This window comes from Cryptomeria japonica, chromosome 9 (assembly GCF_030272615.1).
Source record: "Cryptomeria japonica chromosome 9, Sugi_1.0, whole genome shotgun sequence".
Classification (NCBI taxonomy): Eukaryota; Viridiplantae; Streptophyta; class Pinopsida; order Cupressales; family Cupressaceae; genus Cryptomeria; species Cryptomeria japonica.
The window spans coordinates 363,953,629-363,970,291 of record NC_081413.1 but is presented as its reverse complement, the minus strand read 5'-3'; the positions used below and the strand labels follow the sequence as shown (position 1 = coordinate 363,970,291).

Here is a 16,663-nt window from a genome sequence, read left to right as displayed (position 1 = left end):
AGAGTAGAGTAGGAAGAGAAGGCAGAGTGTAGTAGATAGCAAGTAGATAGCTAGAGTAGAGTAGGAAGAGAAGGCAAAGATTGTTGCCAAGGCTTTGTTGTAAGAAGCATGTAAACTTCATTGAAGCTATGATGAAATTCATATGTTGATTCAGCAATTTGCATGTTCTTTACTTCTCAATTTGATTTTCATGTTGTTTAGATGAATGGAAGAATTTTGTGCATGATCAATGGTGAAATTCGTACATCCATACTATTAACCCCTTGCTGATTGTAAAGTGTCGTGCATAGTCAACTGGATCCATCTTAGCTAAGCTTAATTTCAATTATCACTCCTTCATTGATATGCTTCGCCTTGAGGGTATCTATGCTTGTAGTGGTGATTTGAACATCATACGCTTACCTTAGGAGATTGCACTAGCCTTGTGGAGATGTTCGTTGCATTTCAAAGCAAAGCTTAGTTGAGTTCCACCAAAGACTGTCCATTGCTCTTACATTCGTAGAGTAGCTTCCTAAACCCTCATCCTTTTTTTCAAATCAAGTGAAATCCCATGTTCCAGCGATATTCAAGCATTTAAGATTCAGCGTAAGTCCTCTTTTGATTCTAGCAATATCATATCAAACAACTGAGTCTATCCAAGAGCACGTCAAGACCTGACATTCAGAACCTTGGAGTCATTCCATTTGATCACGCAGTTTAGCATTTGGGGAGTCTTTGTTCAAGAGAGGATAGAATGCTTAGTATTTTATTCTGTGTTGCATAGTGCGTAAAAACACCATCAACAAATTTGGCACTAGGAGGGCTGACCATTGTGAATGCGTGAATAGCTGAACTCTAGATCTTATCAATTCATATTTGCAGGAGTAATGTCAAGCCTTTTCTACTCTCCTCCACGCTCAATAGAATAAACTGACAGCAAATACATGAATTCTAACTCTTGAATAGGTGTATTCAACGAAAGATCAGTAGGAAGTCAACCTCAACACTCAACAAAGTTCATAAGAGGAAGGAAAGAACGTTGGGTCATCAACTGAACTTGCAAAAGGATGAAAGCAATTCACGCAGCTGGAACCAGATGAGCTTTCAAAGTCGCATTTGAGATTTGTAAGATCTCTTTTATTCCAAAAATCCAAAAAAAAGTGAAAAAACTAGAAAAATAAAAAAAATAAAAAAAATAAAAAATTCAAAAAGAAAGGTTTCTCAATGGAAGGGCAGCAGTGTCGCCATGATGAGCAGGAAGTTGATGTTCTGCAACTTTGGTGGAGATTGAATGCACAACTTCATCCACGCCGTTTGTTCGAGTTTGCATCGCCACGACAATGTAGAATCCACGAGACACATGAACATATGATGAGATGCATTGCTTGACATTCTTGTCAAGGATGGAATCGACAATACAAGGAAAGATCTTCTTTTGAGATGTCCCCAAGCCAGAGGCAGAATCAAACAATATTTATTGCCCCAGTGAGCAGTGATCCTCTTTCACGATTCATAGGAATAATTGAAAATCAGCTTGCTCTGAAAGGTAAACTGCGCTTAGAGAAGATATTGCTGCCATCATGGTGTAGGATCCACAATGCACCCCACTCTGAATTCACTTGCTTCCTATGCCAAGAAGTTATCAATCAAGCCAGATGCCAGTTCAGATTACCAATCCTATCTTGGGACAAGTATATCAGGGATAGAGCTTGGAATGCATACCTTGCAGTTGATGAGTTTAGAAGAACACATGAGCATAACATGGCTATACCATCCAATGGTGAATGAAGCCAGTTGCAAGCCGACGACACAAGTGAACTTAATGATACCATCAAAACGGTGAATGAAGCCAGTTGCAAGCCGACGACACAAGTGAACTTAATGATCAATGTGCTGCAGTCGATAGCTTCCCATGCTTTGCACCCAAGGAGGAATGCATTGGAATGGAAGTTGAAGAAACAATTGAGAATGTTCAAGCTGGTGGGGTAGTGACAAATAATGATCAAAATGGTAGTCTGACAGTCAAGGGAGACAATGATTCACATCCATTCCAAGAGGAGTTCCTTGATGAATACTCGCTCATGCTACTAAAGGAGATCCTTGAGAATGAATTAAAAGAAATTTCAAGTGGCCTCGAAGGAAAACACAATCATACGAAGACCTTGAACAAAGAATTACTAGTTATCATAAGCAAGCCCAAATTTGAAGAACAATTTGAGGGGGCGTTCAAAGATATCATCACCACAATGCCATTCGAGGTTGTGTTGAAAGATCTTATGCAGGAAGTGCAAGAGGAGTCATCACCGACATTGTTATAGGACAAGCAAGTTGCTGCAAAGGCATGATTTTTCATCAACTTTGACCTTCTGAAGCATTATTGCATGATTTGCAAGAAGATAGTACAAATGAGACAAGTAGTCAAGATGTCATAGTTGAGAGTAACTTTGCGTCCAAGGAAGTCAAAGAAGCAGTGGATGACATTCAAGCCACCAAGATGATAGCAAGCAAAGACCAATGTGTGGAGACTAAGACACGAAATTCTACAAAACTTGGGTACTTGTGAAGATCACCAAGAGTTTGAGAAGGAAAATGTAGCAGAGAGCGAGAGCGACTCGAAGGATCTTCATGATTCATTTGATGCTTCACCATTCAAAGAACAAGGAAATGGGCATTCACCACCTATTCAAGACAACAACATCCTTGGCGAATGATCATTCTTGCTATGAGAAGAGTCAAAAGAAGAGCTTCAAGCCATCCTGAAGGAAGGCATTTCAAGAATTATTGAAGTAATGGGGCTAGAAAATGATGAACAAATAGAGTTAGAGAGCGAAGAGAACTTTGAGGTGGTGCTACCATCAATGTCAGCATTTGAGCAACAACTTGAAGAAATGTTTAAAGATCAATCACTTAAGGAGACTCTAATTTTTGAAGATATGCGTATGGAGTGTCACAGGGATGCATGGTTTATGCAAGATATTGAACCTGTTATCACCACAAAGGTGAATAGAAAAGAGAAATTCGAGGTTGCGCTACTTTCTTTCCTAAGGATTCAAGAGGAACCAACCAGTGAAAATTTGCATATCAAAGATGCTAGTGGAATGATCCATCACCAATGGCGACCTCTGAAGGTAGTTGACAATCTCTCTTCCGACGATGCACTGGTGGACGACAAGCAAGCATTTCCATTTGAGCACGTCCTAGCTTTGAAAGTTATTATGATTTTGATTATGGGGGTTATGGGAAAACAACTTGCATTTGGATAGATCACAAACCCAATGAGTTGCCTCCATTATCTTGCGTGAGGTGCTACTTGAGTATGAGATTTGCCTTATGAGAGCCTGACTCTCGTTATTCAAGGATGAGTTTGCTCAACTTCGAACCATCACTGTTGCCATGCTCTTGTTGCATATCTCGAGAAGTCGTGAAGTCATGTACATCTGTCGTTTCTTTGAGTCGCGTCCGCTCTAGAGATCTTGTATATAGCTTAGAATAGGTTTTCTTTCCGCATGTTTTAGCTTAGAGGTTTTGTCGAGCCAGGTTGCTAGTTTGCCTTGGGTTTGACCCAAGATTCTTTGGTGGCTCAAGTAGCTTAGTTTGCTTTAGTTCTAGTTTGCTTTAGAGTCAGTCGTTTTGCTTAGTTTAGGTGTCCTAAGTGGGAGCCTTCATTTGTGAGACAGATGTTTGTGTTGTTTTCGGCATACGCTGGCACAATTTAGATTTTATGTTCAGTCCATTTGTTGTATATCTATTTATGAAGTTCTTTTGAATTCGAGGTTGTTCCTCTCTAACTTTATCATTGGTTAGGACTTGTACTTGACTCGAAAGAGAATCACTTACTGTGTGTTGATAACGACATCTTTCGATTATTATATTTTACACGCTTAATCTATTGCTCTAAGTCGTTGTGGTCTCTTAGGTGAAGTCGTGCCTAGTGATAAATCTTAAATCCAGCTTTAGCGCCATTGTAATTCTCAAATCAAAGTGAGCTTCTTTGCTTATGAGCCAAAGTGGAAAATATATGAAAAGAAAGCAATATCATGAGAAAGAGAAAATAGAGAAAATAAATGGAAATGAAGCATCAAAGTGTTTGGCTTTGGGAACATGCGAGTAACTCCATCGGGGCTATGGACGCCCGAATGGCAATGAAGCAATATTCGTGAGATTACAATGATAACCTCATCGGGGCTATAGATGCTCGCTAGCAATGAGGCTCTATCTAGGATGCTTATGAAGTTTGGATAACTATGTAGCTATTCATGGCGGATCCTAGCAGTCACATTGTTCTTGTGAGTCAGAATGAATGCATTTGCACACACATGGGTAATCAAAGACTAAGTACCTTGATCCGGTTCGGGATTCTTCTTCCACCTTGAGTATACTTCCTAGTATCTTGATAGGTTGGGTTGAATTTTCCGGAGGTTCTAAGTTTAGATTGGGTCTTTATCTTTGAAATGTTTAGGAACATTTATTCGAGGTGACGCTAGATGTTGTGATGTTTTCACACATTGCCCCATTGCAAATGGGGACCTCCATTTTTTTCTGATTTCTAGGCTAGTTGTAGTGTCTTTAGCTATTAACCTTATGCTTGGAAGAGGTGTGGTGTCTTGGGTCTAGGAGGTAATCAAGTCGTGTCTCTCTCTTAAGGATGAAGTGAGGTCAGATAGTTCTAAAGGCTTAGGAAATGAACGATTCACGATGATCATTCCATTTGATCATCATCATTTTGCAAAATCAGAGTTGAAGTGCTAAAATTTGGCTAAGGCAAATTCTTTTCAATGCTCGGAAGGAATGGCTAGAAGTCTAAATTATTTGAAAAGACTCAAGGCAAAGTGATTAAGATAGCAAAGTTGACATCTTGAGATCACTTCCGATCAAGCCTCAAATGTGCGACCTAAGGGATACTCACTTTTGGTACCCGAGCAAAAGTGTGAACTTCCTTCCACTTCCATTTCCACTTCCTGCCTCTCCCAACAGTGCTAGTAGGTGCTCAAACCTGATCACTCCCATTTCCATTCCCTATCCTTTCCACCCTTCTATCCACCCTCACCTTCCATTTCCATTTCCTTCCATCTTTCCTTCACCTTCTTTCTTGTCATCCATCTTTCCTTTGGCATTCATCCGTCCACTTCTCCCTCATTCATTATCTTCACCTATCCATCTTCTCTTCCTTCTCTTCACCACCTTCCACTTCCTTCCTTACATTCCTTATGCCTTTCTTCCCCTTAATCTATCCATCGCCCCTTCCATTTCCACTTCCCTTACCTCCTTCCATAAACCTTTACTTCTTTCCTTCCATCCTTACTCCCTTTCACTTTCACCTTCTACTTCCTACCTTTCACTCTCATCTCCTTCCACTACCTTTCTTCACTTTCACCTACCATTACCACCTCACCTACATCTTCCATCCCTTATCCCTCCATCTTCCTTCGTCTTTCTCCCACTTCCACCTTCTAACCATGTCATTCATCCTCCCACTTCCTAACTTCCCTTCCCTACACCCTTCCTTCCTTTCATCTTTATTTCCTTCCTCTCACCTTCACCCCCACTTCTTATCTTTCTTCCATCCCTTATACCTCCCAACTTCCCTTTCCTTCAACCCATATCGCACATCCCATACCCCTTACTTCCCTTTGCATACCCTTCCACTACCCACATTCCTTTCCACCCTTCATAACCCTGATCCTATCCTAACCTACCTCCCTTAATCCCTTCCCTTAGCCACGACATTCCTTCATCCCTTATGACTCCCCATCCCTCGGCACCTCATCTTACCACATTCCTCACCATTCCTTCATCCCACATCCCTTCCAACTCACTATCTTTGACCCCCCTCGACTACCGTGCCACATGCTTGGGCCCCACAAACTTTAGAATGGAGATCAAAAAGTTTTTAACGCATTAATAATGCCATTTTAGAAGCTAGATCATCTTTGGTCAATGCCTTCTCTAAAGCGCGATCTAAGCCTTCCACTTCCAATTGCCTTCAAAAAACATGAACTAAGGATTAATGATTTCCTGTGATGCCTCCAAAGCATGAACTAAGGATTAATGACTTCCTTTGATGCCTCCAAAGAACGAACTAACACTTTCGATCAAGCTTCAAAAGCACGACCTATGGAATCGTGATTTCCAATCAAGCCCCAAATGTGCGAACCAAGGAATGACACTTCCGGTCAAGCCCTCAAAAGGCGAACTAAGACTTCCTATGCCTAGTCAAATTCGCGACCGAAACACTTAGCATTGTTTTTGACCACCTAAGAGTGCGATATTTCATCTTAGCTCTTCCTTTGCCTATGAAAATGTGCGAACTTTTTGTGGTGGCTATCAACTACGGTAAAGGGAGAGACATTTAAACATTAGTGCCCACTTGTAAGGGGCTTGCGTAGGAAGAGGAAATGTTACATGCTAAAATTAAAAGACTAAGATTAGTCGGCCTTGTTCAGATAAAATTTGAAATGTCAAATCATTAAATAAAACGGGGCAAGTCGGCTTTGTCTATCAATTGTCTATCAAAGGATGCATCCTTTCAAGTGAATATAAGGGATGGTTGATCATTGCATTTGATCAACCATCATTTGCAAAGAGATTCAACACCTTCAAGCAGCGAGTTTACCTTCAAAAATCAGTGAATTTTGTGTCTTAACAAGGCAGTGAATTTGCCAATCAGCAGAAGCCTTTCATAAGGACAGCGAACTTGTTCTTCATAAGGGGGCAGTGGTATTCCTCACAGGGACAGTGAACTCCATTGTCATCAGTCAGTGTCAACTAATACTAAATTCAGACTTAAAACATTAGGAAATCAGATTTGGAATTTTATTTTTAAATGGAAAAGGTCATTTCTAGGCCCGAAGTGAGAGTATTTCAAAGTAATTTTTAAAGTCATTTTCTAGATTTAAAGCCTCACTTCCGGTTTTGGAATAAATTTTTTGAGTTGAAGTAGCTGTTGTCATTTTATGACATCCTTGGTCCATCAGTGAGAACTGATCAAAGGTATGTTCCATGGACCAGCGCTGCCCCAGTTGATCAAGGACAAAACCAATGGAATCATGAAATGTTAAGTGTTGTCTTGTTGTTAGGCGTTGTTCCCAAGCCTTTTCCTTGACCCTAAAATCCTAGAATTCTTAGTTCCCAAGCCTTTTCCTCCTTGATCTTGGAATCCCGGAATTCCTAGTTCCCAATCTTTTTCCTTCTTGAAATCGGAATCCCGGAATTCCCAGTTCCCAAGCCTTTTTCTCCTGGACCTCGGAATCGCGAAATTCGCAATTCTGAAGCTTTTTCCTTCTTGAACTTGGAATCCTAGAATTCCCAGTTCCCAAGCCTTTTTCTTCTTGAACCCAGAATCCCAGAATTCTTAGTTCCCAAGCCTTTTCCTCGACCTTGGAATCCTAGAACTCCTAGGTTCCAAGCGTTTTCCTTCTTGACCATGGAATCACAAAACTTTGGGGTTCTCAACTCCTCTCCCCTTGCAGTAGGGCCCAACGTCCGACTTGCGACGACTTGCGACACTTTCGAATGACGTGATCGACACTCAAGGCTCTTAAAGCTCCACCAATCCCTGCAACTTGTCTACTTTCTTTCATGGAGTTACAGGGGTGCATTTAATGCTTTTTGCAAGATTGCCATCAAGTGGAGTCCAAGGGCATGGTTACTTGATGGCCTTCATGTTAGGTTTGCATGCTCTGATCGGAGGAATGTCAGGCAATCCACCTTCTAGAAGTACTTTTCTTCTTGGGATTGCCTTGTTAGGGTATGGCTAGGTTGCTTGCACGCACACCTTGTCAGGTATGTGCACTTCCTTGACTGACATTCCTTGGTGCACGCTAGGGTCAAGGCTTCCCCTCCTTGACCATTGGTCTCTCTTCTACGACCAGTTTGCTATATATAGGCTGTTAAGCCTCATTGTAAATGGTTCTCTCCTTGTTGGCTTGAGCTGCTCTTTGGTATTTCACTTCTCTTGAAGATTTGTATATTTTTTTGCATTCTCGCAACTGTAAGTTTGGCCATTAGCCTGAGAATGAATTGAAATTATCATTCTTGCCTCCCTTCAACTTACGCATGTTGTGTATGTTTTCTTATCTTAATTGTAAGTGTATATTTTGTGGCTTTCTCTCTCGTATATGCTATGTTAACTTGTTTTTTGAGTGTGACTTGTGGGAAAAAGCCTTCTCCTCTTTTGACATTCAACAATTTCTAACCTCCATACATATGTTTGGGTTCATTCATGCAACTGAAGTTTGTGCATCTCCAGGGTATTTCAATTGATTCTTTGTGTCATTTCAGGGTGGGGAGAGGAACATCTCTTATCTTGGTGCATCACCTCCTTTCATTTTAGCATTTCCTTCTTCCCTTTTTCTCTACAAGTTGTTAGAATAGGTTTAGAAGTAAAATTTGGAGTCTTGAGTTGGTTCAACACCTGTACTTGGATTGAGAAGGAAGATGGCTTTCTGTGGAGATTCAACCCCATTGCACAAGGTCCCACACTGCAGGGTTGTTTCCATATTTCATGAGGTTGTTGAGTTGATAGCTCAGCAAGGGTGCAAACTTTTGTGACAACAGTTTCTGGCACGCCCGATGGGATGGACTTTCAACTTACATGCTAAGGATTCAGTGTTGTTCTTAGTATCTAAGCCTTTGGAGGCGGTCATCATTCAAGCACTTGGCGACTCTACTGAGAGATCCAGTCTCTTGTTCATGACTTGTTGCTGATTTCATGCCCAAAATTCATACAAGGGCATCTTCTAGAGGTAATTTCCAACTTTTAGAACTCTCATTTTCAAGTTCTATAAGATGGAGAGGTAGACCTTCATTGTCACCAGTCGGGGGTGTTAAGGTTGTAAGCACTCCATCACCCACCCAGGTCTCGTTCTACCCCTCCATTTACAAGACCATTACAGTCTAGGGCTCCCACCACTCATATCAATAGACCATGGTTTCGCATGGCCAAAAATCAGGTTTTTGTTACCTTCAATGGGGGGAGTCCTCTCTTTTTAGCCCAATGAAATTATATACTAGTGGCTGCATTAAAGAGTATACCCTATTTTATTGGTGAGACAACTACCACCCCTATAGAGCACATTCAGGACATTGCAAACATCCGCTCCGTCCATAATGTCACCGAGGATGATGTTTCTGTTAGGCTCTTGGCCACTTCCTTGAAAGGAAAAGCCTTGTATTGGTATAGAGGGTTCCCGCCTAACTCCATACACAATTGGGACGAATTAGGGGAGAAGTTGTGTGACTATTTTGAAGACAAAAGAGATCACCTATCGCTTGTTGAACAACTAACTACAATCAAGAGGGCACCTCATGAATTCTTGGGAGACTTAAATTTCAGATTCCAAAAGACATGGAATAAAATCCTTGCTCTAGTAAAGCCATCTCCCAATCATGCCTTCTTGTATTATCTTAGAGTTCTCAATAGTGATGTAGCTGTCATGATACAATTAGTGGGCGGAACCTCTCTACCAGATGCATATGACATAGCCATAAGGGGAAAAAATTGTTTGATACAGGCTGGGAAGATAGCTCCAAGGCCACCAATGCCTCTATTCCCAGAAGCTCCTACTCAACAAGCCATCCATCCACATCCACTTCATCCTCAAATGAGCTCCATGAGGTCAAGGCTCTGTTGTAGAACTTTGACAATGAGTTGGTGACACTAAAGATGCAACAGGCTCAGCATAGCAAGCCTTATCAAGCACAAATTTACCAGCATAATAGGCCACCTTTTCAAGGGCAAAACTAATGGAGTAATGCCAGGCCCTTGAATAGTTTGAATCCTATAGCTGCAAATAACTCAAAGGCAATAGTTCCAATCCAGAACAATCTTGCCCAAGAGCAAGATTGGTGCCAACCATGCAATCAGCCACACAACCAAGGTGGATGCCAAAATTGAGAGTTTGTCCAAGCTCTAGTAGTGCAGAATGAGCCAACCACTTCCGGCCAGCAATATGATCCAAATCAGCCAAGTGTTGGCAATCAAGGTCACATACAAGGAGATTCTACTTTTGTCAATTGGCAAGAGGCAGAATTTTGTGGTATAAACTAGACAAATGGTGATACCATGCTACAATACTCAAGGTCAAAAAGGAAAGCGGTAGAAGGTGCCTCACCTTCAACATCAGCCCAAGCTCCAATGCCCAAAGTAGCTGTATAGGATATAAGTCAAAATACCATTCAAGGGAGTAGGAGGCAAGAGGAGGCCTAGGTTGCCCCAAGAGCAAATATAGACTTTATAGCTTCAAAGGGGCCTTCAAAATCAGTCGGTGTTCCTTTCAATATAGTTGACCAAATGAAGAAGGCCAATCTCAATGTCACTATGTGGGAGACCCTTTCCATCCCATCTCAAAGGGATTTGCTTAAGGAGGCATCAAAGGACATCAACCAATCAAGTGATGAGGCAGCAGTCAGTAGGAATATAGTCTCCTCCAGTTTGGTACAACCCAAGGAGGAAGATGATTCAAGCAAAATTAGTAAGCCTCCCCCCTTCTATCTCTCTTTAATCTTAGGAGATAACTTAGTTCACAATTGCATGATAGATTCAGGAGCTGACAACTCAGTCATGCCTAAGAAGGTACCTAATCTTCTTGGCATAGAATATGAACCTATGACTAAGGGGTTTGTCCATTTGGATGGCACTTCTATTAAGGCAGTAGGGGTTATTAAAAATTTGAAGTTAACCTTGCACGCATACCCTGGTTGCACTGTCTTGCAAGCTATAGTAGTCATTGACCTCCCTGCCTTCTTTGCTATCTGTCTGTCTAGACTTAATTTCCAAGGTAGGTGGATACTTGTCTCTTGATTGGTCCCACATGCTATTTCGAACAAGGTATGGTACCAAGGTTACCATAAAGGCATAACCCATTGCACAAAACCACATTGAGCCCTACACCCCCAACCCTATAAACGTGAATTGCACCTTGCGTGAAGAGGGGGAGGAGTGCATTGTCCTTGTCCGAGAGCCTGCTATTCTTCTAGAAGAGATTCGTGATTGCTTGCTAGATGAGTGGGGCAATGCTTTTCAGTTTGATCCATTAACTGAGACTGAGGAGATTGGGCTTGGTACCTATTGTATTCATGAGGAGGATACTCCTATTCCTAACCTCTTCAAGACACAAGAGTATCCAGAGGGGTTATGGAGCATGTTTTTTAATGGTTCAAGAAACACGAATGGTGCAGGTGCTGGTGTGATGCTTGTTTCTCTCACGTAGGAGAAATATTTCTTCTCTTTTAGGCTTCATTTTGGCTGCACTAACAATGTGGCTGAGTATGAAGCCTTGGTCCAAGGTCTCCAACTTGCACAAAAGAGAAAGATCAAATCTTTACAAGTATTTGGAGATAGTGAGTTGGTTGTTAATCATATCAGAGCTCAAAATGTAACAAAGAATAACCTACTCAAATCATACAAACACAGGGTTTGGGATTTGATTGAAGGATTTGAGGCCTTCAACATCCAAAGCGTTCCTAGGAGTCAGAATAAGCATGTTGATAGGCTTGCAACGGTTGGTGCTCAGTTTGACATACCAACGCATGTTGCAAGCAAGAAGGAACAACACATCAGGCTTGTTGTGAGGCCTGCTGTCCCAGGCAATCAAGCAAATTGGCAAGTATTCAAAAGTAATTATTAGATTGTTAATTCTTGCAAACTGAAGTAGAATTTTCTGCTAAAAATCAGTCTATGCTGCAAGACCAATATGGAGATCAGATCATGCAACTCAACTCCAACAAGTTGCCTAAAGGTCTTGTTACCTTGGAAGGCATTTTCTACTCGGATGATCAACTAAAGAAGAAGATGAAGCTGGCTGCAAAGAAGGGGTGATTATAAGCCAGTTGTTGTTGCCGAGGGTAGGTCACTAAATTTGGGAAGGGTATGTGTTGTGAGGTATTCACACATCGCCCCATTGCAAATGGGGACCCCCACTTTTTTCCTGCTTTCTAGGTTGTGTTAGAGTCCTTAGCTATTAGCCTTTGCATTAGGAGGGTATAGGTGGTCAAGAGGTCAGGAGTCAAGTGGATAATCTTGTGTAAGGTGTGAGATGAGTAAGTCAGAACCTTCACTTCATGTGCATACCCTCAGGTTTGTACTTCATGACCATCACCCTTGGGGCAAATTCATAAAGGAATCACAATCCTAGATAAGTTCTCAAATGATTTCCACAACTTAAGTTACTTTTTTACCTCATAAGGTCAAGGTATCAAGGTACTAATGGTGCAATACTGAGCTCAAGAATCCACAATAAAGAACCACTACTGGAACTGCAAAATAACTTGCTGACCTGAATGAGATTAAGGTTCTTCCTGCTGAGCTTAACCAAGGTAATAGTCTCCTGTTCCAGACAGAAAATCAAGGGCCAGTTTAATGTCATGCATGCTTTCTCTGATTGGATCACCATTATACATAATAGTGAGAGTAGATCCACACAAATGACTTGTACAAATTGCTACAGCTGAAAGGTCCTTCTCAAATTTAATAATTGTAGGTTTACAACATATTTAGAGCTTACAAGATCATGCATGATAAGAAGTGAGCTATTTCTCATCTGAAGGAGGTCACCATATCTAATAAGTTTCGAATTGTTGAGTGACAGATTTTGCACATCGAAGCCTTAACCAGGCTGTTCATGATCAAAATGGTGGTGCTCATTATTTGTCTGTCTAATCATCGTATGGGCTTGCATCTTCAGCATTGATCAGATTTAGAAGGGCTTGTCTAACTCATGCCAACATGGATTTTTACCCCACCAACTAATGTTTTTGCTTTGCTGTCATCTTGGAATCCCTTCACGAGTACGAAGTGGTTCTGTCCACATAAAATGGGCTAACATTAAAACGTACATACAGCATTTGTTTGCATGCTCTACACTTTGAGCTTCCATTGTACAAAATAGGGAAGTTATATGATACTCTTCACATAGGAATGCAGTTAGTTATACTATGTCTGTCTTTATAGGGTTATTACAAATTAATCCATTTGGAGGCAAGAATATAATACTTTAGAAGGTTTTTAAGGGTCTAGTAACAACAACCTTCTTATTATATGTTGTGAATTTAGATATGTAAATTTGATTGGTTTAAAGGTACATGCAACATTACTTAATCCAGTAGCTTTTCATAAGTCAGGACATTTTTTCTTTGGTTGTATGTTTTTGTCATGCATACATGATTTTGTTGTTATAGTTCATTGAAATATTTTTTACATATTTAATAGTTATCCAGGTTTCCTGACTAGACCTTTTGAAATAATATATTAAACTATGACTTTCTGCTTTGGATTTAATACACACCTTCAATATCCAAATTTGATGCTTTTATTTTTACTACAGATGCCATTATTAAATTACCATAATCTGTTTGGTAGTTTGATTTTGCTATAAGATGACCCTAGTTTTTTAAGGGCAGAACATCCTTTCAAATGCAGGGCACGAATGTAGCAAGACAAACAATTCTTCCTGTAAATTGCAGGGAAGTGTTTCTGATTGCAGAATGTCTGTCTGATGTTGATAAAGAGGATCTAGCTTGGGGGTCTTATGCTTTGCTTCGGAACACTCTTTCAATGTCTTTGGTATGCTACTACATTCTTTTTGCCATGAGAATCAATCATGGCAACAATTCCCTATTGGAGGAAAATCTGTCATCATCACTTGGCACAGTTGCTACCACCACGTATGGTCTTTTTAATAAGATTAAGAATTCAAACAGACTTCTAAACCTTAGTTTCTAAAAGGAATAGTGCTTACGTCAGTCTGAAAAGTTACAATTTTTTTGGCTGTAGTTTGTTCACTAACACAATTCTACTATTGATCTCATTTTTCATCAGCTCATTTATCATTCTGAACCATTATGTGCGCGTGGCTGCTGGGATATGCCAGCAGAAGCATCAAAAGATGATATATTTACTATGTTGGAGCATGAGATTGATCAATTGGGCTTGTCACATGTGACAGAAACTCTTTATTTCCCAAACTATGTGGGTAAGAATTAAACATGCTCTTGCTTCTGTTGATGCCATGAAATAGGAAAATTTGATTCAGTATTCTGGTAGTAAGCTGATTGATGAGCGAAGAATATGTGACAACTCTGTTTTTCAAAATGAATATTGCTGCTTGTTTCTTTTAGTTTGCAAGGATCTCCACGATGAATACTCTTTTTGTGCAATGTTATCATTAAAAAAATATTTTGCGGTTGCCATCTTATGTTTGACTTTACAGATAGACAAGGTTTGGGAAGAGTAACCAAAGGAGCAGCTTCTTTGCTTGTGCAACCCTTTAATTGGAGGGTTTCATCAAATGATAACACAGTACACTCTGGAGGATTTATTCTTTTATTTTCCAGTGTACCTCAAGCATATGGAGATAAAGACAGAGCATGGGTTGCTGCACTTGCAAATAAGTTAAAAAATATTGAGTGCATGATGGAAAAGTAAATTTTGTCCATTAAGCTGACCTGTTTTGCAACTCATGTTCTTGCTATTTGGCGTTTGACTCTTTGGCAGAGGATTGGGGAGTAGGTTGAATGCAAAAATTCAGCCAACAATGGCATGTACATCTATCACTAATTATGATTAAATGTTGAGGGGTTCACTGATCAATCCTTACAAAACCTTTTTTTGGCCAAACTTTCAGACAATAACATATCCTCATAATGGATTAAATATTGTCCCATGAATAATGTAGCATTATTTTGAATCAGAAGCTATTATGTGCAGTCTCTTGTGACTGCCATCTAGTCTGGGCTTTGTTTAGACTTGCTTTACTTTTGGGGTATGATTGGTAGAAAATAATTCTTAAAAGAAAATCCATTACTGGAACAAAGTAAAACAGAAGAAAACAGCATTCATGAATCCTATGTGGATATCATATTTCAAGGGAAATAATGACACCGCTGTATAGCTTATGTACACTGCCTGGTGTGCAAACTAGAATGAAGTCTTAACTATGCTTAACTTTTGAATCTATTTCTTTTCAGATCAATCTTATTCTTATTTCTGAATAATAACAAGCATCACTGTGATTTCTCAAGGGTCTGCCACTTCAGTCTGAAACCTTGCCTACTTAAGAGGCAATGAACAATTTCCTGTCATTTCCATTAGAATCCCGTAGACTGGTTTTGCATAATTGCAGAGTGAAATCAAAACATTAAATTGATTGATTTGCTATAGCAACCTATGGGAATCGCTACGCTATCATGATGCAACTGCATGTTTTTATAGGATATAATTATTTTCTTGTGATGATATACTTATCAGGGGTGTATACAAATCACAGGATTTAGGAGCTTCGTTCGAAGACTTGTTTCTGTTGATTGACTGTATCTCCATTATTGACATCTATTCTAAAACTCTATTATTCCATATAATACTGGGTGGTTCTTGCAATGAAATTTAGTATTTTGGATGACCTAAGTAATAAGGTTATGAATTACAGATGAAACTTTTTCTGCTGCTACCATGAATAATGTAGTAATATATGCTTGGCTGATTGGTAAGCATAGCATTCTACAGATTACTGAATAGGCAAAAGCTAAGAAAATAATTGTAAAATTGAGAATACATAAAACAAGATACAATGGTTTAGAGCATTTTGTACCCATACAATTTTTTTGTATATTGTCAAGTTTAAAGCTAGCATCTATTGTTTTCCCAAGTGTAAGTTGTGACCAGGTCTTGTCAAATTTGTTTTGTCTTAAATGTTCACAGGACCATGAAGTGATGCTCTTGAAATTATCTATCATGACAAAGGAAAAGAGGTCTTGAGATCATATGCACATGATAGAATTAAGTTCAAAGTCGAAATTTCATGGGAAGCAATTATCCAAGTAAAAAATGGCTAGTATGGTGATTAAACCACCTAGAGTAGAAATGTGAATTGAAAGAGATGAAAGTTTTAAGTATTCATTATCAAGCGTGCACCTAGAGTAGTGGCACACACTTGAAAGAAGATAACTAATTTCAAACTACAAGACACATGTAAAGGTCTGTACCTCCCTTGTAAAGGCGTGCTTGAATACAGGAAAAAAATTCATTTCAGGTTCAAATTTCAAGTCATTATCTAGTTTGCAGAAGATGGAAGAAAATGCATCTCAACAAGGAGAATGTTAAAAGTTTTAAGTTGAAAATATGGGGTGTAAATAAAAAGTAGAGAAGCTCAAATTTCAATCCAAAATCCAAGGCATGTTGAGAAGGGCACATGTGATGCATTAGCATGCACCTAGAAGCAAGAGAAGACCAAATGAACATGGTAAAGAAAGAATGGCACGTTCAATTTGTAGACTCAAATTGTGCATTTGAGGAGGAAGTTTGCACCCATTAAGGGAAAATTGGAAAGAACATTATGAGGCAAACATGAGGGGCTGTGGTGTGCACCTTTGTTCATAATCTTGATTTGAAATGGGAGTGGCAATGTTTAGATAGTTTAGGAGATTTCAAAATTCAAATCAAAAGTATAGGTCTCTTTTGTAGTGCACACCTAAGCAAAAAGAAGCACTTCATTCAAGGATCAAGGGCACAACTATGTGCTTGTTAAAGGAAGGAGATGACTTTCAAACAAAAATCAAAGTTATTTGTCTTTGATCTAGAGGTACATGACTCATACAACAAAGTTTTTTAAAAAAATTGATGGAAACTCAAAATTAGTTAAGAGGTGTGCGTTGGATGGAGGAAAACAGACGTAGCTATTCTACCTCCAAA

General features: G+C 39.7%; 1 protein-coding gene across 3 annotated transcripts in view; it reads left to right on the top strand.

The window, feature by feature from the left end:
• LOC131076827 (protein COFACTOR ASSEMBLY OF COMPLEX C SUBUNIT B CCB2, chloroplastic) overlaps nucleotides 1–14,920 on the top strand; it is a 66,337-nt gene extending 51,417 nt beyond the window's left edge. The window contains exons 4-6 of one of the 3 annotated variants that reach the window (XM_058014154.2): nucleotides 13,397–13,540; nucleotides 13,796–13,949; nucleotides 14,187–14,920. In XM_058014154.2, the coding sequence (XP_057870137.2) occupies nucleotides 13,397–13,540; nucleotides 13,796–13,949; nucleotides 14,187–14,401 (513 nt within the window). In that variant the 3' untranslated portion in view covers nucleotides 14,402–14,920. Of the gene's footprint in view, nucleotides 1–13,396; nucleotides 13,642–13,795; nucleotides 13,950–14,186 lie in introns of all 3 variants that reach the window. The other 2 variants (XM_058014155.2, XM_058014156.2) reach the window with 2 other exon arrangements.
• The last annotated feature ends 1,743 nt before the right edge of the window (nucleotides 14,921–16,663 follow it).